At 38.3% G+C, this 16,912-nt stretch overlaps 1 protein-coding gene across 2 annotated transcripts; it reads right to left on the minus strand.

Moving 5' to 3' along the window:
- Window positions 1-9,680: 9,680 nt before the first annotated feature.
- Window positions 9,681-16,342, minus strand: LOC149191412 (malate dehydrogenase, mitochondrial-like). Of its 2 annotated transcripts, XM_089404235.1 has the most exons (8): window positions 16,247-16,342; window positions 15,963-16,090; window positions 12,712-12,885; window positions 11,706-11,874; window positions 11,283-11,344; window positions 10,999-11,126; window positions 9,993-10,108; window positions 9,681-9,820 (listed from the first exon to the last, which is right to left on the minus strand). In XM_089404235.1, exons 3-7 carry the CDS (start codon window positions 12,871-12,873, stop codon window positions 10,018-10,020), a joined length of 612 nt encoding a protein of 203 aa, XP_089260361.1. In that variant the 5' UTR covers window positions 12,874-12,885; window positions 15,963-16,090; window positions 16,247-16,342; the 3' UTR covers window positions 9,681-9,820; window positions 9,993-10,017. The 2 variants fall into 2 exon arrangements, with proteins under 2 accessions (XP_089260361.1, XP_089260362.1); XM_089404236.1 differs by lacking the exon at window positions 9,993-10,108.
- Between the last annotated feature and the right edge of the window lie 570 nt (window positions 16,343-16,912).

Genomic DNA, 16,912 nt, shown 5'->3' on the forward strand with positions numbered 1-16,912 from the left:
AAGAAGATAAATCAATTGCACATAACACAAGATGTATCAGGGGAAAGCCACTGCTCAAAATTCCTACTATTTGTATTGCATTAAATCAGAAATCCAAGATGATAATACAATTTTTTTTCTCACAAGAACAATCCCCGCACAAGTATAATCAACTCTCAACTCACAAGCTAGCTCAAGCCAAAATATAGGCCTATTATGTAGCTCTCTAAGCCCCTAATTCCTTGCGCAATTCCTATGGTTGAATAACCCATATTAATGGGAATCCAATGCTTCCAAAACTACGCAATCCAATCTAGGTTGACTTCCTGATTGCATGCATGATCTATACAACTCAATAAATCATACAACTGATAGTACACTGTCCCTGCACTCTAGTCTCAACTGGGTCTTTCTCAGAATCGACATGCATGAGTTTCTGATGAGGGAATCTTCAGTTAACTAGAGTGACACTTGTGGATGCACTAGTGCACCAACTGACTGTTAACTCTCTATTAGTTCCACAAACAGTTTGGAACTAATTTAACTAAACATAACTCAGTAAACTGAGTTATCTAATTACAACTCACAATTAAACTCATCTCGGACCCCTAAAACTTAGGTATAACATATACATGACTTCAAAAAGACTTCCAACTTGAAATTCCTAAGATAATTAAGTTAATTAAAATTAATTAACTATTTACAAGTTACTATGGGAATAGAATTCAATTTTAATTCACAGTTTAAATTCAAGGACAAATTTAAATTGGAATTTCTTATTGCCATTTCTCAACACTCCCACTCAACAAGAAAGGGATTATCAACTACCCTGATCCTGTCTTTGTGAAAGTCGAATTTACATCTTGACAATGCCTTTGTCAAAATGTCAGCATATTTCTCCTCTGTGGGAATGTACTCTAACAACATAATTCACCTCAATACACAATCTTTGAGATGACGATATCAAATATCAATATGCTTGGACTGATCATGAAAAACTAGATTTTCAGAGAGTTTGATACAACTCTTATTATTGCAGTAAATCACAGTTGGATCCATCTGTTGACCAAACAAACCAACCAGGATCTTCCTCATCCAGATGGCCTCACATGCTTCCTGACTCACAACCATGTACTCTGCATCTGTCGAACTAAGTGCAACCAATATTTGTTTCTTGATGTACCAAGAAACTTCCGTTGACCTAATACTGAAGATCCCTCCTGATGTGCTCTTTCGGTCAGATGGACTCCCTGTCCAACCTACATCGATGAAGCCTTGAAGCTTCACTCCCTCTGTCGATCTATACCATAATCGATACTGAGAATTTCCCCCGAGGTATCTCAACGCATGCTTTGTCACCTTCCAATACAACTTGGTAGCCCTAACCATCCCTTGACTAAGCTGGTTAACTGCATAACACATTTCTGGTCATGTGTTCACCAAGTACATGAGTCAACCCACAATTTTCCTGTAAACAGTAGCTTCAACTACTTTCCCTGAAGTAGCATCCTCCTTCCTCTAGTTACCTGCTAGAGGAGTCTCCATGTATTTGTTGCTCTCCATGTGAAATCTCCTAAGTATCTCGTTGGCATACTTTCCCTGAGACACAAACAAATCCCCATCTCCCTGCCATTCCTCCATGCCAAGAAAGTAATGTATGAGCCCCATGTCCTTCATCTAAAACTCTCTTGTAAGGTCCTCCTTGCAAGACTTGATCAGCTGATCATCACCTGTCAGTTTGAGATCATGAACATAAAGTACAATGATCAATAGTTTACCTTCCACCACTATGTGGTACAAGTTTACATCTTCTTCACTCTTCGTGAAGCCCAACCTAGTGAAGTAGCTATTTATCCTCATGTACCAAGCATGGGGTACTTTTTTAAGGCCATACAACTCTCTCTTGAGCTGGCACACATGCGACTCACGGTCAAAGGTCTGAAAACCTTTAGGATGCTCTATGTACACCTCTTCTTCAATCACGCCATTAAGGAAGGTTATCTTTACATCCATCTGATGTATCTTCCAACCCATCTGCACTGATAGTGCCTATATATATCTGATCGATGATTACCTTGCAATAGGAGAAAAGGTCTCATCATAGTCAATCCCCTCTACTTATGAAAAGCCACGGGCCACAAATATGGCCTTATGCTTCTCCAGACTACCATATGCAGCTTGCTTTACCTTGTAAAGCCAATGAGAGCTCACCACTGACTTGTCCTCCTATCTCAGGACCACATCCCAAACACTGTTACGAACTATGGAGTCATACTCCTCAACCATGGCATCAGCCCAAACTGGCTGCTGCACTACTTCCTTAAAGGAATATGGCTCTGTCACAACACATTCGCCCATAAGAGACATGTATCTAGTGTACCTCTTAGGTGACCTCCTCTACCTGTGCTGAGAAGTGGGTATTCCCACATTCTCCCATGCATCATCCAACAATATTTCAACATCTCTGGTGCACTTTCTTCCCTCTCTTGAGGACTCTACCTAAATGGATGTCTCCACTCATGGATCCTCTACATGTGGCTGCTCCACGTCAATGTGAGGCTCCTCAACCTTAGGAGATAAAATATCCTCAACCACATGTAGCTCAAGTTCCCTCTTAAGGGAAACTCGCATGACCTTCTCTTCATTGAATTTGACATCCCTGCGAACCACAATCATCTTGCCAGTCGGTAAGTACACCTGACAGTTGTGAGGTGTATTAGTGTACCCCAAAAATATCCCCAACTCCGTTGTCGGCTCAAGCTTCTTTCGTGCATCTTTGGTCACATGGAAATATACCTATGACCTAAAAATCCTGAAGTGACCAACATTTGGTATCTTACCGGAATAAACCTCCTCTGGTGTCTTCATCCCAAGTATATGATGTGGGCTATGGTTCTGAACATAAACCGCTATGTTGCATGCCTCAGAACATAAGTGTAGTGGTAGGCCCTGATCATGAAACATTGCCCTTGCTGCCCCTACTATGCTTCTGTTCTTGCTCTCGGCCACCCCATTCTGGTGAGGGTTATGGGGTGCTGTCAACTCCCATTTAATCCCTTCTTCCGTAGAGAAGTTCTTAAACTCATTTGAGACATACTCACCACCATTATCACTCCATAGAGATTTAACCTTCTTGAATGACTCTTTCTCCACCAATGCTTTAAACTCACAAAAATTTGTGAAGGTTTGATAATTTTTCTGCATGAAAAATATCCAACATCTTCGAGAAAAGTCATAAACAAATATAACATAATACCCGTGTTTGGTAGCGGATGTTGTCGAGAATGGTCCACACACATCTAAATGGACTCGATCTAGAATAGCCACTGCTCGACCGTCTCTGTCGTGACAGGAAGACTTGGTGTATTTTCCCAAAGTAAACCTCTTGCACATATCAACTTGCTCAAACGTACCTTTGGGAATACCGATAGAGATCTGCTGCAATATCTTTAAACACTGATGATGAAAGTGGCCCACTCACCTATGCCATGACTCACCAATGTCTCAGATCTGCACCCTTTCATCTTTTGTGCTCAAAGAATCACACTCCGCTACCTCCAACTTATAGAGATTCTTCAGCCAAATCCTTATTTTCTTTACTTGACCTATGGCTATGTGCCAAAGGAACGCCTTTCCTTTCAATAAGATCACATCATAGCCTCTATCCTCAAGCATGGAAATGGATACCAAGTTCTTCTTCAACCTAGAAACATACATAACATTATTAAAGGTGAGTGGATCCCCATGCTCCCTCTGAAAAGTAACCGTGCCCAATCCATTAGCACTATACTTCCCATCGTCACCCATCTTGATATACATCTAGATATCTTTCTCCTCCAAGTCACTGAATAACTCCTTATCGCCAATCATGTGAAATGAAGTTCAAATGTCTAAGTACCATACACTTCCCATCATTGATGACACCATGCATGCAATGAGGGAAAAGTCTAATTTGAATTGAGAGGCCAAATCCTCACCCGTTGCTCCTCCTGAGGACTTCTTCTTGGACTCATTGAGTGAAAAATTCGTAGCAAAATGGCCCAGCTCATGACAATGAAAGCACTTAAATTTCGTCGTGTCTTTCTTCTTACCTCCATGATAAGAATCCTATTTGGAATGGGAATCTTTCCCTTTCCCCTTATTTTCCTTAATTGCTAGGGCACAATTCTCTTCATCATCAGTGTTTGATGAAGAGTCATCCCTGGTGTTCCTTCTGATCTCCTCCTACATCAAATCCAACCACAGTCGTTCCTAATATGGTAGCTTTTCCCAACCATTGATAGAGTCCTTATAACTATGCCAACTCTTTGGGAGTCTATTGGGTGCGGGATCCCCCAAGGGAAGTTATGGGGCTTAGAGCCCAGATTTTGGTCTAAGTTTGTAAATCCAATGTAGAGACTCCACATTTTATGGGCGTGGAGTGCATAATTGTAAAAGAGTCACAGGGTTATTCGCCCTTATTTTGATAATATAATGTTGACTGTAGAAGATCTACCCATGGTCCGCAGACTATGGGATTATATAAATAGAGCGAAGCTCTAAGTAGCTAAGCTAATCTAACAATGTCTAAGGAATAAAGATGTATGTGAGATAGATCTGAAGTGTAAAGTCTAGTTTTGGGTGGAAGCATAGGAAGAGGCTCTGTAGCTGAGTGCACAATGGCCTAGTAGTCCGCAGCTGAGTGTGCGAACCCCTGTAGTTAAGTGCATAGGGTAAGTTGAGTCTATAATCTTCTGGAAGTATTAATAAAGAGAAGTTTCTATCAGTTCTGTGTATTTATTTCCTATTTATGCATCTGTTATATTGGGTATGAATTTCACTTTTAATGCTTATATGATGTGTGAATGTGTGTAATGTTATTGGTTAAGTGAAAGCAAGTTAGAATATATATTATGCGAAGATAAATAAGATCTGTCGATAAGATAAGTAAGATACTTAGTCTAATTTTGGAAATAGCACAGTTCGCTACCCTAGCAGTGCAAAAGCATCTTAGCCCTTGGTTAGGGATGCGCGAAGGCCGATTGTAGCACTTCGCGAAGGTATTGGAGGTTAGAGCAGGGCGCAAAGTGACCCGCGCAAAGGCAGGTCTAGTTGGAATAAACCGATATCACATCCGTCTCAACGGTGCATAAAATTGGTTCCAACATCCCCCCATACTGCTTCAGGTGAGACTTCAGTCTACGCTTCGTGGGCTGATGACGAAAGGGCCAGTAGTGTAGGGATTTGTTTGGTTAAATAACTCTGAACCTGGGTCAGGCCCCCATAATCCAAAAAATGGTTCCGTTGCCAGGATCGGAATCTGCATAGAGATGTGTGATGTTGTATCATTGGAATCCAACTAAGAAAGAAATTGAAGGCTGGTTGGATGGAAGAATTCATGGGTTCGCGGCGTAGGAGAACATAAACTTGCGACTGTCAAAAGAAGAGTGGCTAGATGGCTACCTGTATACAGAGATTCATGAAATCTTTTTTGCGTCCTTCCCTACTTAGCTATATGAGTGGATCGCAAAGCTAGAAAATAGCGAAGGAATGTGGAAGCTTGACAGTCCTATTGTGTGGACCCCAGAGCTAGTGCGAAGGTTGGAAGCATTGGAGGATAAGATCACGCATGCCGTCGATCATTGGCTCGATTGGATTATAGGAGGATTTGTTACTGAGTTCGCGGTTGACACCTTAGTCAGCTATAGCGAGGCAGAGTGACGCTTTCTCAAAGGACTGTGAGGTAAGTACGTAAAATCTTTGAATACTTGGATTAAAATGTTGTTGTGCGAAAAGCGGGTTATGCAGTTACCTTGATGTTCAGGGCTACACGAAGTGGAAATATTTACAGGAATGAAGGAAATAAGGGTCCAGAAAATAGCCCCTTGATTTCATCTCCGTGAAGGGACAAGGAAAAGCTTGTGAAGGTCTCTCCGAGAAGTGCTATTCAGTTGATAAGACAAAGAATTCCACGAATACCACCTCCACTTACACTGCCACCAACTTCACCAACATCACCCCCATCTTCGCTCGTACCAACTCCACCACCACCGCAATTCAGTATGGCAAACACAATGAAGTTTCCCGTGTTCAAAGGTTTGGGAAATGAGGATCCGAAACAATTCTGGTTCATTGTATGAGCTGTATGGGAAGTGCAAGGTGTTACAGATGACCATATAAAGAAAGAAACGCTGGTTAGCGCTCTATAGGATTGTGCGTTGACCTGATATATTAAGTACTCCAACAATAACCCGAATGCGAGAGTTGCAGATATCGAAGCAACACTGAATATGGAATTTAGCATGCCTAAATATGAAGCGCAGTGAATTATTGGATTCAAAGAAATCACGATGCTACTAGGAGAGATGCCTTGGGAGCTAGATCAGAGGCTGAAATGTACGATTCGCGAAGCAAATATGAATTTGACAGATGGATAACATCACGAGTGGTTTGTAGCTTCGCTACTACCACATTTAAGGAGTGCACTATCGCAACTAAAGATAATGACTCAGGCAGAGGCCTTGGATATTTCCATGAGACTACATGAGACCTCGATGCAAGATCCTAACCTAGGAGTTCAACAGGTCCACGCGCAGCTAAAGAATATGTGCCTTGAGATGCAGAGTTTGAAACAAGATAGGACGATTCAACTAGAAGTGTGCAAAGAAGTGTGGTGCGTAAAATGCAAGAGTTAGGGTCATGACAAAGACCACTACCTGGTTTTTATGAATTATCTTACATGAGGAGGACCGATGCCTTTAAGTCCAGAAGTTCAAGCAGGATCTAGTGCGGCGCTTGCTTTGTGGTGCACGATTTGTCAAATAGATGGAAAACATGCCACGAACAATTATCACTTGTTACAGAAGTATACACAAAATTTGCAACAGTTGTTCTGCAACTTTTGTAGGTCAGTGGGACATGACAAGTGCACTTGCAGAAGCTATGAGTTGATGATGGATAGAACTCCCACCTATAGAGTTTAGGGCTGAAATTCAGCCCCTTGACCAGAATGCAGGAATGGCGCGAACATGATTTTAGGGGCGCGAATGAGGCCGAGGCGGAGGAGGACCTGGTAGAGGTCGCAGACAGTTGATTTGCTACAATTTCGGAGGGCTAGGACACTATGCCCGTGATTGCACAAATCCAACATGCTTGTCTTGCAAGTATTGCATGCTGTTTGATCATGAGATAGAAGACTATCCTAGTCTTATAGCTAGGATCCGTGAGAAAGGAGTGCTACCGCCTCCCCCGCTTTAGAACCTGTAGATGATGAGGTCTGAGCCGCGCGAGGAAGACCCAAATGTAAATATTGTGCTCCGAAGTGGAATTGCGACAAGAGATGACAAGGGGAAACAACCCGAAGAGAGTACAAAGCTCTGACAAAAGAAGTTGAGTTTGATTTGGAGCATGCTCAGGAAACCTTCATGGAAGCTAAGAAGAGCTTCGCTGATGCCTCCACTTTAGGAAGCAAAGATAAACCAGAGCCAGCAATGGACCCATATATCCTCACAACTTTCCTGGAAACATGTATGGAGTTACTATGCGACAGTAAGGCTGTGAAAGGGTTATAGGAACTCATCAACAGATGTGCTGGGACCGCTCTAGGAGAATTCGTAGTCTAGAAGATCGGAAAACATAAGACAAGGATAGGGTGTGAAATGAGACTTACCGTGCAAATCGAAGAATACACTACAACAAAACCAGCGATTTGCGCCAGATTTAGCGCCAGATTTTAGTGCATTTTTTTTTGTAATTGTGATGAGCAACCTGGCGCTAAATCTGGCTCTATTGTACAAATTTTAAAGCGTCCTTTTTTGCACCTGATTTTGCATCCCTTTTCACGCTAGATTTTGCATCATTTTTTACACCAAACTATGCATCATTTTTTGCGTCAAATTTTGAACCAAGATTTGCATCTTATTTTATGACAGGTTTTGCTTCTAGTTTTGTGTCATTTTTTGCATCTATTTTTCATTCTCTTTTGCTTCCTATTTTGTGTCATTCTTTGCTTCCATTTTTGCACCATCATTTGCATCAAGTTTACACTGTATTTTGAATCCAATTTAACGTCTTTTTATGCATCCATTTTGTGTCAGTTTTTGCATCTAGTCGTACACCAGGTTTTGTATCTAGTCTTACACTAGTTTTTGCTTCTATTTTTGCACCAGCTTTGGTGCCTATCTTTGCACCATGTGTTGAATTTGATTTAGCACCAAATTTTGCATCCATTTTTGTGCCCATTTTTGCATCTTTTTTTGGACCATTTTTTACATCCACATTTACGTTTGATTTGTCTCCATTTTTCCCATCTCATTTTGCACCATATTTTGCGTCATTTGTTTCATCCAATTTTGCATCATTTTTAACACCATCTCTTGCATCTAATGTTACATCATTTTGAGCATCGAAATTTGCATTTATATTTGCATCTTATGTTGAGTCATGTGTTGTGTCCACCTTTGCATCTTATTTTGTGTCTAATGGTACATTCAATTTAGAGCCATTTTTTACGTCTACTTTTGTATTTGTTTTTGCACCAAGTTTTGCATCCAATTTTAAGCTATTTTATGCCCCTTTTTGCACCATTTTTTTGTGTCTACTTGTGTCCAATGTTGCACCATTATTTACACCGACTTTTTCATCCAATTTTGCATTTTTTTGGTGTCTAGTTTTACATCGTTTTCACCATCCAAATTTGCATCTTTTTTTGCCTCATTTTGTGTCCACATTTGCATATAATTTTGTGTCTGAGTTCGAGCCTAAATTTGCATGTGATTAGGAATCATTTTTTACATCCAATATGGCATCCTTGGTTTCACCTTTTTTCAGCCCCATTTTGCATCTTGTTTTATGTCTTTTCTTACATCTTTTTTTTTTCCTTTTTTGCACCCAAGTTTGCATCCCAAATTTACACCATTATTTGCATCATCATTTGGCATATTAATTTGTAACGTTTTTTGTTTCTTTTTAACGCTCAACTTTGCATCTTATTTTACATCTAGTTGTTGTCTTTTTTTGCATCTAATTTGGTGCCCATTTATGTGTCCTTGTTTTTGCCCAATTTGATATCCTTTTGTATGCCATGTTTTGTTCCCTTCTTTGTGTCAACTATTGCACAATTTTTCACTTCTAATTTAAAACACTTTGTATGTCAATTGTTTGCATTTTGTATTAATTCCTAGTTTAACATCCAATTTTACTTTCAATTTTGCATCCATGGTTACATCCGCATTTGACTTCTTATATAGAGTATATTTTTCTTTACATATATGACCCCCTTTATAGATTCATAGTGAAATATATGATAGTTTCTAAATATCATTAAAGCAGATATCACAATTCAAAATCATTTGTAAAGAAATTTAAGAGAAATTGACAACATCCATTAAAAAAAATAACAATGTGTCATTAACAATTTTCAAAACATGTATAAAATAGCAACATAATACTAATAAAATCAGTATTATTTTTAATCAAAACAACTAAAATTCAAATATGATTAACAAATCAAAATATTTCATGAATATCGTTACGATAAATTAACAACATACATAAATCAAACTCATCGTATGATTACAAAATCAAAATGTCTCATTGATATAGGGTAAATTCACAACACCCATCTAAACATAACAATGTCATTCTACACAATAATTTCTTCATAAAAAACAATGCATGTGCATGCCTAGCTACCACCACCAAGATCATCCTCATTACTCTGATCCACATCATCACCAACACCGCAACTATCATCATCATCTCCTCCTTCACCACCATCATCCTCATCCTCATCCTCATCATCTCCTGATATATGTTGAACATAATTTGGATCATCGTCTTGGCAATCATTACCTATAGCATTCTGACAAAAAAAATCAATATTACATGTTAGTATTAATTACATAACACAACGCATGTTTTTGTTATACAATGTTAACCATAAAATGAGGTAAGATATAATATCTAATAGTACTAAAAAATAAAATGAAAATATGGTTTAAAAGTATATTGGAAATCCAACTAAGATTACATACCATAGAGTCCATCCAAACAACAAATTCAACCCATCTCTTTTGCTGCAGCACCTCCTTTTCCAAATGATTTGGAGGTCTTCAGGGTAAAAATATATATCCCATGGTTTATATTTGGCCTTAAAAAATAGTAGAAAAAAAAAATTGAGAACACAGGAGCAAGATGAAAAAGGAATTGCATGTCTAAACATTTTGAAGTCTCAAAAAGCATTCATCAACATAGAGAAGACTACAACACTACTCTTCACTTCCAAGTTTTCAACTAATGGATTTAACTGACCAGCAATGTTTTTTGCATGAACCATGCTCAAATGCTCAAGATGAGGTAATGAATGGATGTTATGCACCTATCTGTGAATTGCAACCACAGGCATACATGTAAGTGCAAATTTGTAAATCTCATACCCAGATTTACCCATCATCAAGCACACAACTTTTGCGGGATCCATTTGACATATCTTATGTTTAAGAAGGAATAACATCCTTGAAGAGACTCATGGCTTTTCTTAGGGAAGGATCTTTGCATCCAGAATCTAGATTAACTCTGAACATTTCAATCAAACTAAGGTAAATGAAAGGCAACAATCCATCGGTCAAACCTCACAGGTTAAAAGCACCCGCTGAGTTTCACACAAATGAGAAAGCCTAAGGGAAAAGATTTGAGACATGCATGCTACATGATTTCATGTAGGATAAGTACCTAAGCTTAAGGCAAAAGATTTGAGACATGCAAATGTATGAAGTACAAGATTCAGATAAAGAGAAAGAAGCTCCTTCATGCCATATTCTCACTGACAGTGAATCTCAGATTAGGTACTTATCAAGCATGAAATCATGTTGCATGCCAAGCATGAAATCATGAAGCACACACCATGATAAGATTATCTGACTCCAACTACTGCATCAAGATGAAAAATTCAGCACTCTAGACAGTCACATAAGAATAAAAAAACATTCAAAAGATATGAATGCATATTAGCCACTATAGAGGACCAAAACATAAACTTACGCCATAGACAGTGTGGCTGAACCTTTCCCTGCTTTTGCTTCAACAACTTCAGTTCCTCCATCCTGTGTGCGCTTTGTCAAGGCTTTAATGTCCTCCTCAGACAATACAGAGTTTGGCTTTGGTGTTGCCTAAAAAAAATTATCAAAACAAAAAAGTGTATGTTCCCTTTTTAACTGTATTGAAGGGTAGGTAATTATGATCTCATTTTATCTTTGATAAATTAATCTTATAATATCCAAGAGTAAAGAACAAACTCAAGATGAGGATCCAACAAAGTCATATACATGTGAAAAAAGTGGAAGAATTGTAACACCCGCATGTCCACCTACAACAGGAACATCAACTTCTGCAGACAGCATAGGATGACATCAACAACAAACATAAAACTGAGAATTGTATCTAATGTTAAAAAAAGCATGATGTTGGTAAGATCCTGCAGCATATCATGTATTGGGTCTAGCCCAGATGGTTGTGTGCAAAGACTGTTATCCTTCCCACCCGGGTTCAATTCCCTCAAGTGACATCTTGAGCTGACTATATTTCTGATGGCCTTGAGCCCTATGATACCATCCTTGAAATGAGGAGAAGTGCCCGGCATGTTTGCCCAGGATGCATATTTCATGATTAAATTATAAAAAATAAAAATATTTTACAGAATACTAAATATTTGAGAGTAGCTAAGCATAACAAGCCAGAATTTTAAATACCTTCAACAGGAACTCCTGCTTTTGAAGCATAGAACGTCTTTGCGCGGACAACATCAAGAGTAGTAACACCAAAGAGTTTCTTTTCATTATAGGTCCCTGCCTTCTTAAAAACCTCAGCAGCTATTAGTACAGTAGAATTTACAGGATTGCTGATCATATTTACAATTGCCTGCCATGGATATCAAGTCCTCAGCAATGCCATAAAAACCAATTCTAGATGATTTCTTGAATCCAAATATACCATTCCTGATAGAAGGAAAACACTATCCAGTACACTCTCCCCCCTCTCCATATCTCTATCTATATAATATGTAACAATATACTATACATACTGTACACACACACCAGTACATGAACAAAACAAATAATTGTGAAACATACTTCTTTATCTATTAACTTGCCACACTAATGGTAGTACATACTGATTGTATGTACTATATAATGTTATAGAGGATACCTCGTGATCAAGTGGATTTGTGCACGGTTAAATAGAAGACCAAGGATATTTTTTATATTGATATTCATATGCCAATTTTCTCAAAAGTCCAAAAGCTAAGTTACTAACTACAAGAGGAGAAACAAGAATAACAGGGCTTTAACAGTGGCTGCAAACTTGCATTGGACTACACAGCTAATTACTCTTAAGTTCATTTCAATTAGTATTTCCTTCTTATGGGAAAAAGTTAGCTGCAATTTGTCTAAATAAAGAGTCAATAATGAGTCAATCACCTATTCGTTTGACTCAAAGAAGTCTTCAAGCTTCGTTAACCTCTCCAATAGAATTGATTATATACAAGAACAGTATGTAAATCTAGATCAACAACTTGCTTAAAGATTCTTGCAAATATGTATTTGTATATATTTCCATCTCTATAGATCTCAAACATACAAAGCCTTCGACAAAGCAACTTACAATGAACGTCATGCTTATTCCTATGAAATAGTCAATAAGAAAATCGCATGAAAACAAAAACTTCAAAGAAGATCATAAATCATGACAACTTACCTCTGGGCAGTGTTTTGCAATTGCAGAGCAAAGAGATTTAACAATCCCTGCATTGATGTTGAAGAGATCATCACGGGTCATGCCAGGTTTTCGAGGCACACCAGCAGGAATGATCACAACATCTGCATTCTCCAATGCCATGCCAAGTTGTTCCTCTCCCATATATCCTGCAACCTGCACCCAGGTCACACTGCTATGAATTACTGACAAGGTCGTGACACAAGCATGATAAAATCAATATGGCAGTACCAAATTAAATGATAAATATGTAGACCAAAAAATAAGAAAAGAAATTATTATCGCAAAGTTCCAAAAGAAGTAAAACTTGTTATCCTTGTTCCATGACCCAAGCAATGGTATGTCCTCCTCATAGTGAACAAGAATAGGATTATTTGTATTCTATAGTAAAATCCACCTTTTGGCTTTTACCGAGGAGATAGAGCACCAAAAGCAATGATTATGCTCGTAGGAGATTGAAGACCTATACCAACCCACGTTTCAATCAGGGTATAATCTTGTCCAATCCAGGTATACGACATTTCAATTAGGGTATAGTCTTATCCAATCCAGGTATAAAAGTGATGCTGTGATAAATAATTAGCATTTCACAAGGCACTTTAGGGAGTTTATTCAACCTTAGTTTAATTTACGCTGCGAAGACTATTTTGATTTAATCTACTCATGGATAAAGAGGCAAATCTAAACGACCCCAAAAAGGTTGGATATAGAGGCAAATCCAATATGCAGAGGGTCATTAATTCAATCCTCACAAAATAACAAATTGACAATGCAATGAGACTATTCTAACTTCTAAGTAGTCATTAGGCCAAGTATGACTTAGATCCATCAAATCAAAAAGTCCTATTAAGCAGAGGCATATGATCCAGCTGTGGATTCTGCTAAAAATATAGATGCACTTTTCATCAAAAAAATATGAACTACCTCGTCCATTGGGCTGTGGTTTAGTGGCAAGTTGTAGGGTGCTTGTCATGAGGATGACCCAGGTTCAAAACCCAGGAGGCATATTCCCATGATAATGCGGCTGCCCATGTCATTCCAAAATATGAAGTCGGGTTAACGTGATAAACACCAGTTCAATGATAATGCAGAGGTGCTGTTAATGATGACCCCTGTGCTATTGAGGTTTGCACAAATGATCCCATCTGCAAGTCATGCGTGACTTTGATGAATAGATGCAATTAAGGTGTTTCACCCACGCCAGTCAAAAGGCCTTGACCAAACAAAAACAATAATAGTGAGCCCAGCCTCAATTTCAACCTTCTCCTATCAATAGCAAATACTACTACTGCTAATAATAATAATAAGCACAGCCCAAATTTCAATCTAGCCATAAATGTTAGGCAGATTATTGTCAAGTAGTTAAATCATAGCACTTTCAGTGCCCTCTTAGAAGTATGTTGCGGCATTATCTCACCATCGGAGTTAACTACCATATTGAGATTCAACAGACAAGATCAGGTGCAAATCCTGCATGAAATTGGTGGAATAGAGATTCTATGTTTGTATCATCTACAATAAGGGCAAAACCCACTATGTTAACAGAAAGACATTTGCCAACAAGAAAACAATCAAAAATAATAATAATGTAGCCCTCAATATCTGCCTCTTTTGAAATGGCCCAAAGAATGTCAGGTATAGTCAAATCCAATATTCACGGTGTACAATACAATCGTTTTAGAATGACAATGCGATGGGCGTTGCTTCAATGGATTGTGGGCCAAATGTCACCTAGATCCATAAAATTAAAAACCCTAATCGAGTAGGTGCACATGATGCAGCCATGGATTTCCACGAAATAAATATCTAGGTGCTTTTTTTCATCAATCAAAATATGCACAAACACATTTACAAACTGACCATGAAAGTGAATTGAGTTGACCATTAACGTGAATTGGGTTGTGTTTAAGAAATTAAATCATTGCGCTTTCAGGGCTCAAACCCACGTTCAAAAGCCCCGAAAGGCATATTTCCTGCAAAAATGTGGCCAAAAGAATAAATTCCACATTCGAAGAATCCCAGAGACCTTGACAGGTTATAGTAGTGGAGTCTAAGCCTGGTATAAGGCCTGGTTCCTTTAAAAAAATAGGCGCTTACCAAAATAAATAAATTATCTGACCATGGACAATATCAGAAACGTAAAATCAAAGAACTAATAACAGGTAAAACACTAACGAAAAGTAGATCCTACCAAGTGGGTCGTCGTACGATCGATCCCAATGGAGATCCCTTGAAACTAAGATCAAAACATCTCTATCGTTCACAGAGAGAACAGATCCAGCATACAGAGAACGAAAAAAATGCGGTAGGAAAAATATATATCCCATGGTTTATATTTGGCCTTAAAAAACAGTAGAAAAAAAAAAATTTGAGAACACAGGAGCAAGATGAAAAAGGAATTGCATGTCTAAACATTTTGAAGTCTCAAAAAGCATTCATCAACATAGAGAAGACTACAACACTACTCTTCACTTCCATGTTTTCAACTAATGGATTTAACTGACCAGCAATGTTTTTTGCATGAACCATGCTCAAATGCTCAAGATGAGGTAATGAATGGATGCTATGCGCCTATCTGTGAATTGCAACCACAGGCATACATGTAAGTGCAAATTTGTAAATCTCATACCCAGATTTACCCATCATCAAGCACACAACTTTTGCGGGATCCATTTGACATATCTTATGTTTAAGAAGGAATAACATCCTTGAAGAGACTCATGGCTTTTCTTAGGGAAGGATCTTTGCATGCAGAATCTAGATTAACTCTGAACATTTCAATCAAACTAAGGTAAATGAAAGGCAACAATCCATCGGTCAAACCTCACATGTTAAAAGCACCCGCTGAGTTTCACACAAATGAGAAAGCCTAAGGGAAAAGATTTGAGACATGCATGCTACATGATTTCATGTAGGATAAGTACCTAAGCTTAAGGCAAAAGATTTGAGACATGCAAATGTATGAAGGACAAGATTCAGATAAAGAGAAAGAAGCTCCTTCATGCCATATTCTCACTGACAGTGAATCTCAGATTAGGTACTTATCAAGCATGAAATCATGTTGCATGCCAAGCATGAAATCATGAAGCACACACCATGATAAGATTATCTGACTCCAACTACTGCATCAAGATGAAAAATTAAGCACTCTAGACAGTCACATAAGAATAAAAAAACATTCAAAAGATATGAATGCATATTAGCCACTATAGAGGACCAAAACATAAACTTACGCCATAGACAGTGTGGCTGAACCTTTCCCTGCTTTTGCTTCAACAACTTCAGTTCCTCCATCCTGTGTGCGCTTTGTCAAGGCTTTAATGTCCTCCTCAGACAATACAGAGTTTGGCTTTGGTGTTGCCTAAAAAAAATTATCAAAACAAAAAAGTGTTAGTTCCATTTTTAACTGTATTGAAGGGTAGGTAATTATGATCTCATTTTATCTTTGATAAATTAATCTTCTAATATCCAAGAGTAAAGAACAAACTCAAGATGAGGATCCAACAAAGTCATATACATGTGAAAAAAGTGGAAGAATTGTAACACCCGCATGTCCACCTACAACAGGAACATCAACTTCTGCAGACATCATAGGATGACATCAACAACAAACATAACTTACATTCCTTACTGAAACAGTTTAGTTATTCATGCATTGATGTTGAATTGAAGTTGAATTGGGCCTTTTATTCCTGATTTAGTAGGTCACTACTTGGACCGTTCAGAAGTGATTTTTTGAAGTATGACTATTAATAGTTTAACCATATTACTGAACATTCACAAAGAAACCTTTCCAACTGCATAAAAAATAAAATCCTAAATTCCCAGAGTTTGATAACAGTAATTTACGTATCTTTGTCAAACTGTATGTAGCTTTCACACTAATGATCAAAAGACCTTTTGGGCCACCCCACAGACTGGGTAGTGATAGCTAAGGATGAAATCTGATCGTGGTGGGAGCTTAAGAGAGCCTGTAAAGGGAAAAGGAAAATCAGAAATCTGTGTGTGCCTATAATACCTTACTTGATATAACACACAAACACGATTGCAAGTTTTCTGCGTGGTGAGAATGATCAGCATGCTACACCGTCTTTTGGTACAAATTTGGTAAAATTTCTTCAAATATATGTAAGAATGATGTCATTGAGAATATTACAAACTGCAAATTCGGTATTCATGCATG

Source organism: Pinus tabuliformis, chromosome 2_2, assembly GCF_031772625.1.
Source record: "Pinus tabuliformis cultivar Carrire ecotype Pingquan chromosome 2_2, CPIR1, whole genome shotgun sequence".
In the NCBI taxonomy this organism is placed as follows: Eukaryota; Viridiplantae; Streptophyta; class Pinopsida; order Pinales; family Pinaceae; genus Pinus; species Pinus tabuliformis.

Coding starts and splice junctions, on each gene's coding strand:
- LOC149191412 (XM_089404235.1), bottom strand. CDS start 12,873: ATGGGAGAGGAACAACTTGGCATGGCATTGGAGAATGCAGATGTTGTG. Junction 11,875..12,711: donor TTGCAAAACACTGCCCAGAG/GTAAGTTGTCAT, acceptor TATCCATGGCAG/GCAATTGTAAATATGATCAG. Junction 10,109..10,998: donor TCAGCCACACTGTCTATGGC/GTAAGTTTATGT, acceptor CTATTTTTTAAG/GCCAAATATAAACCATGGGA.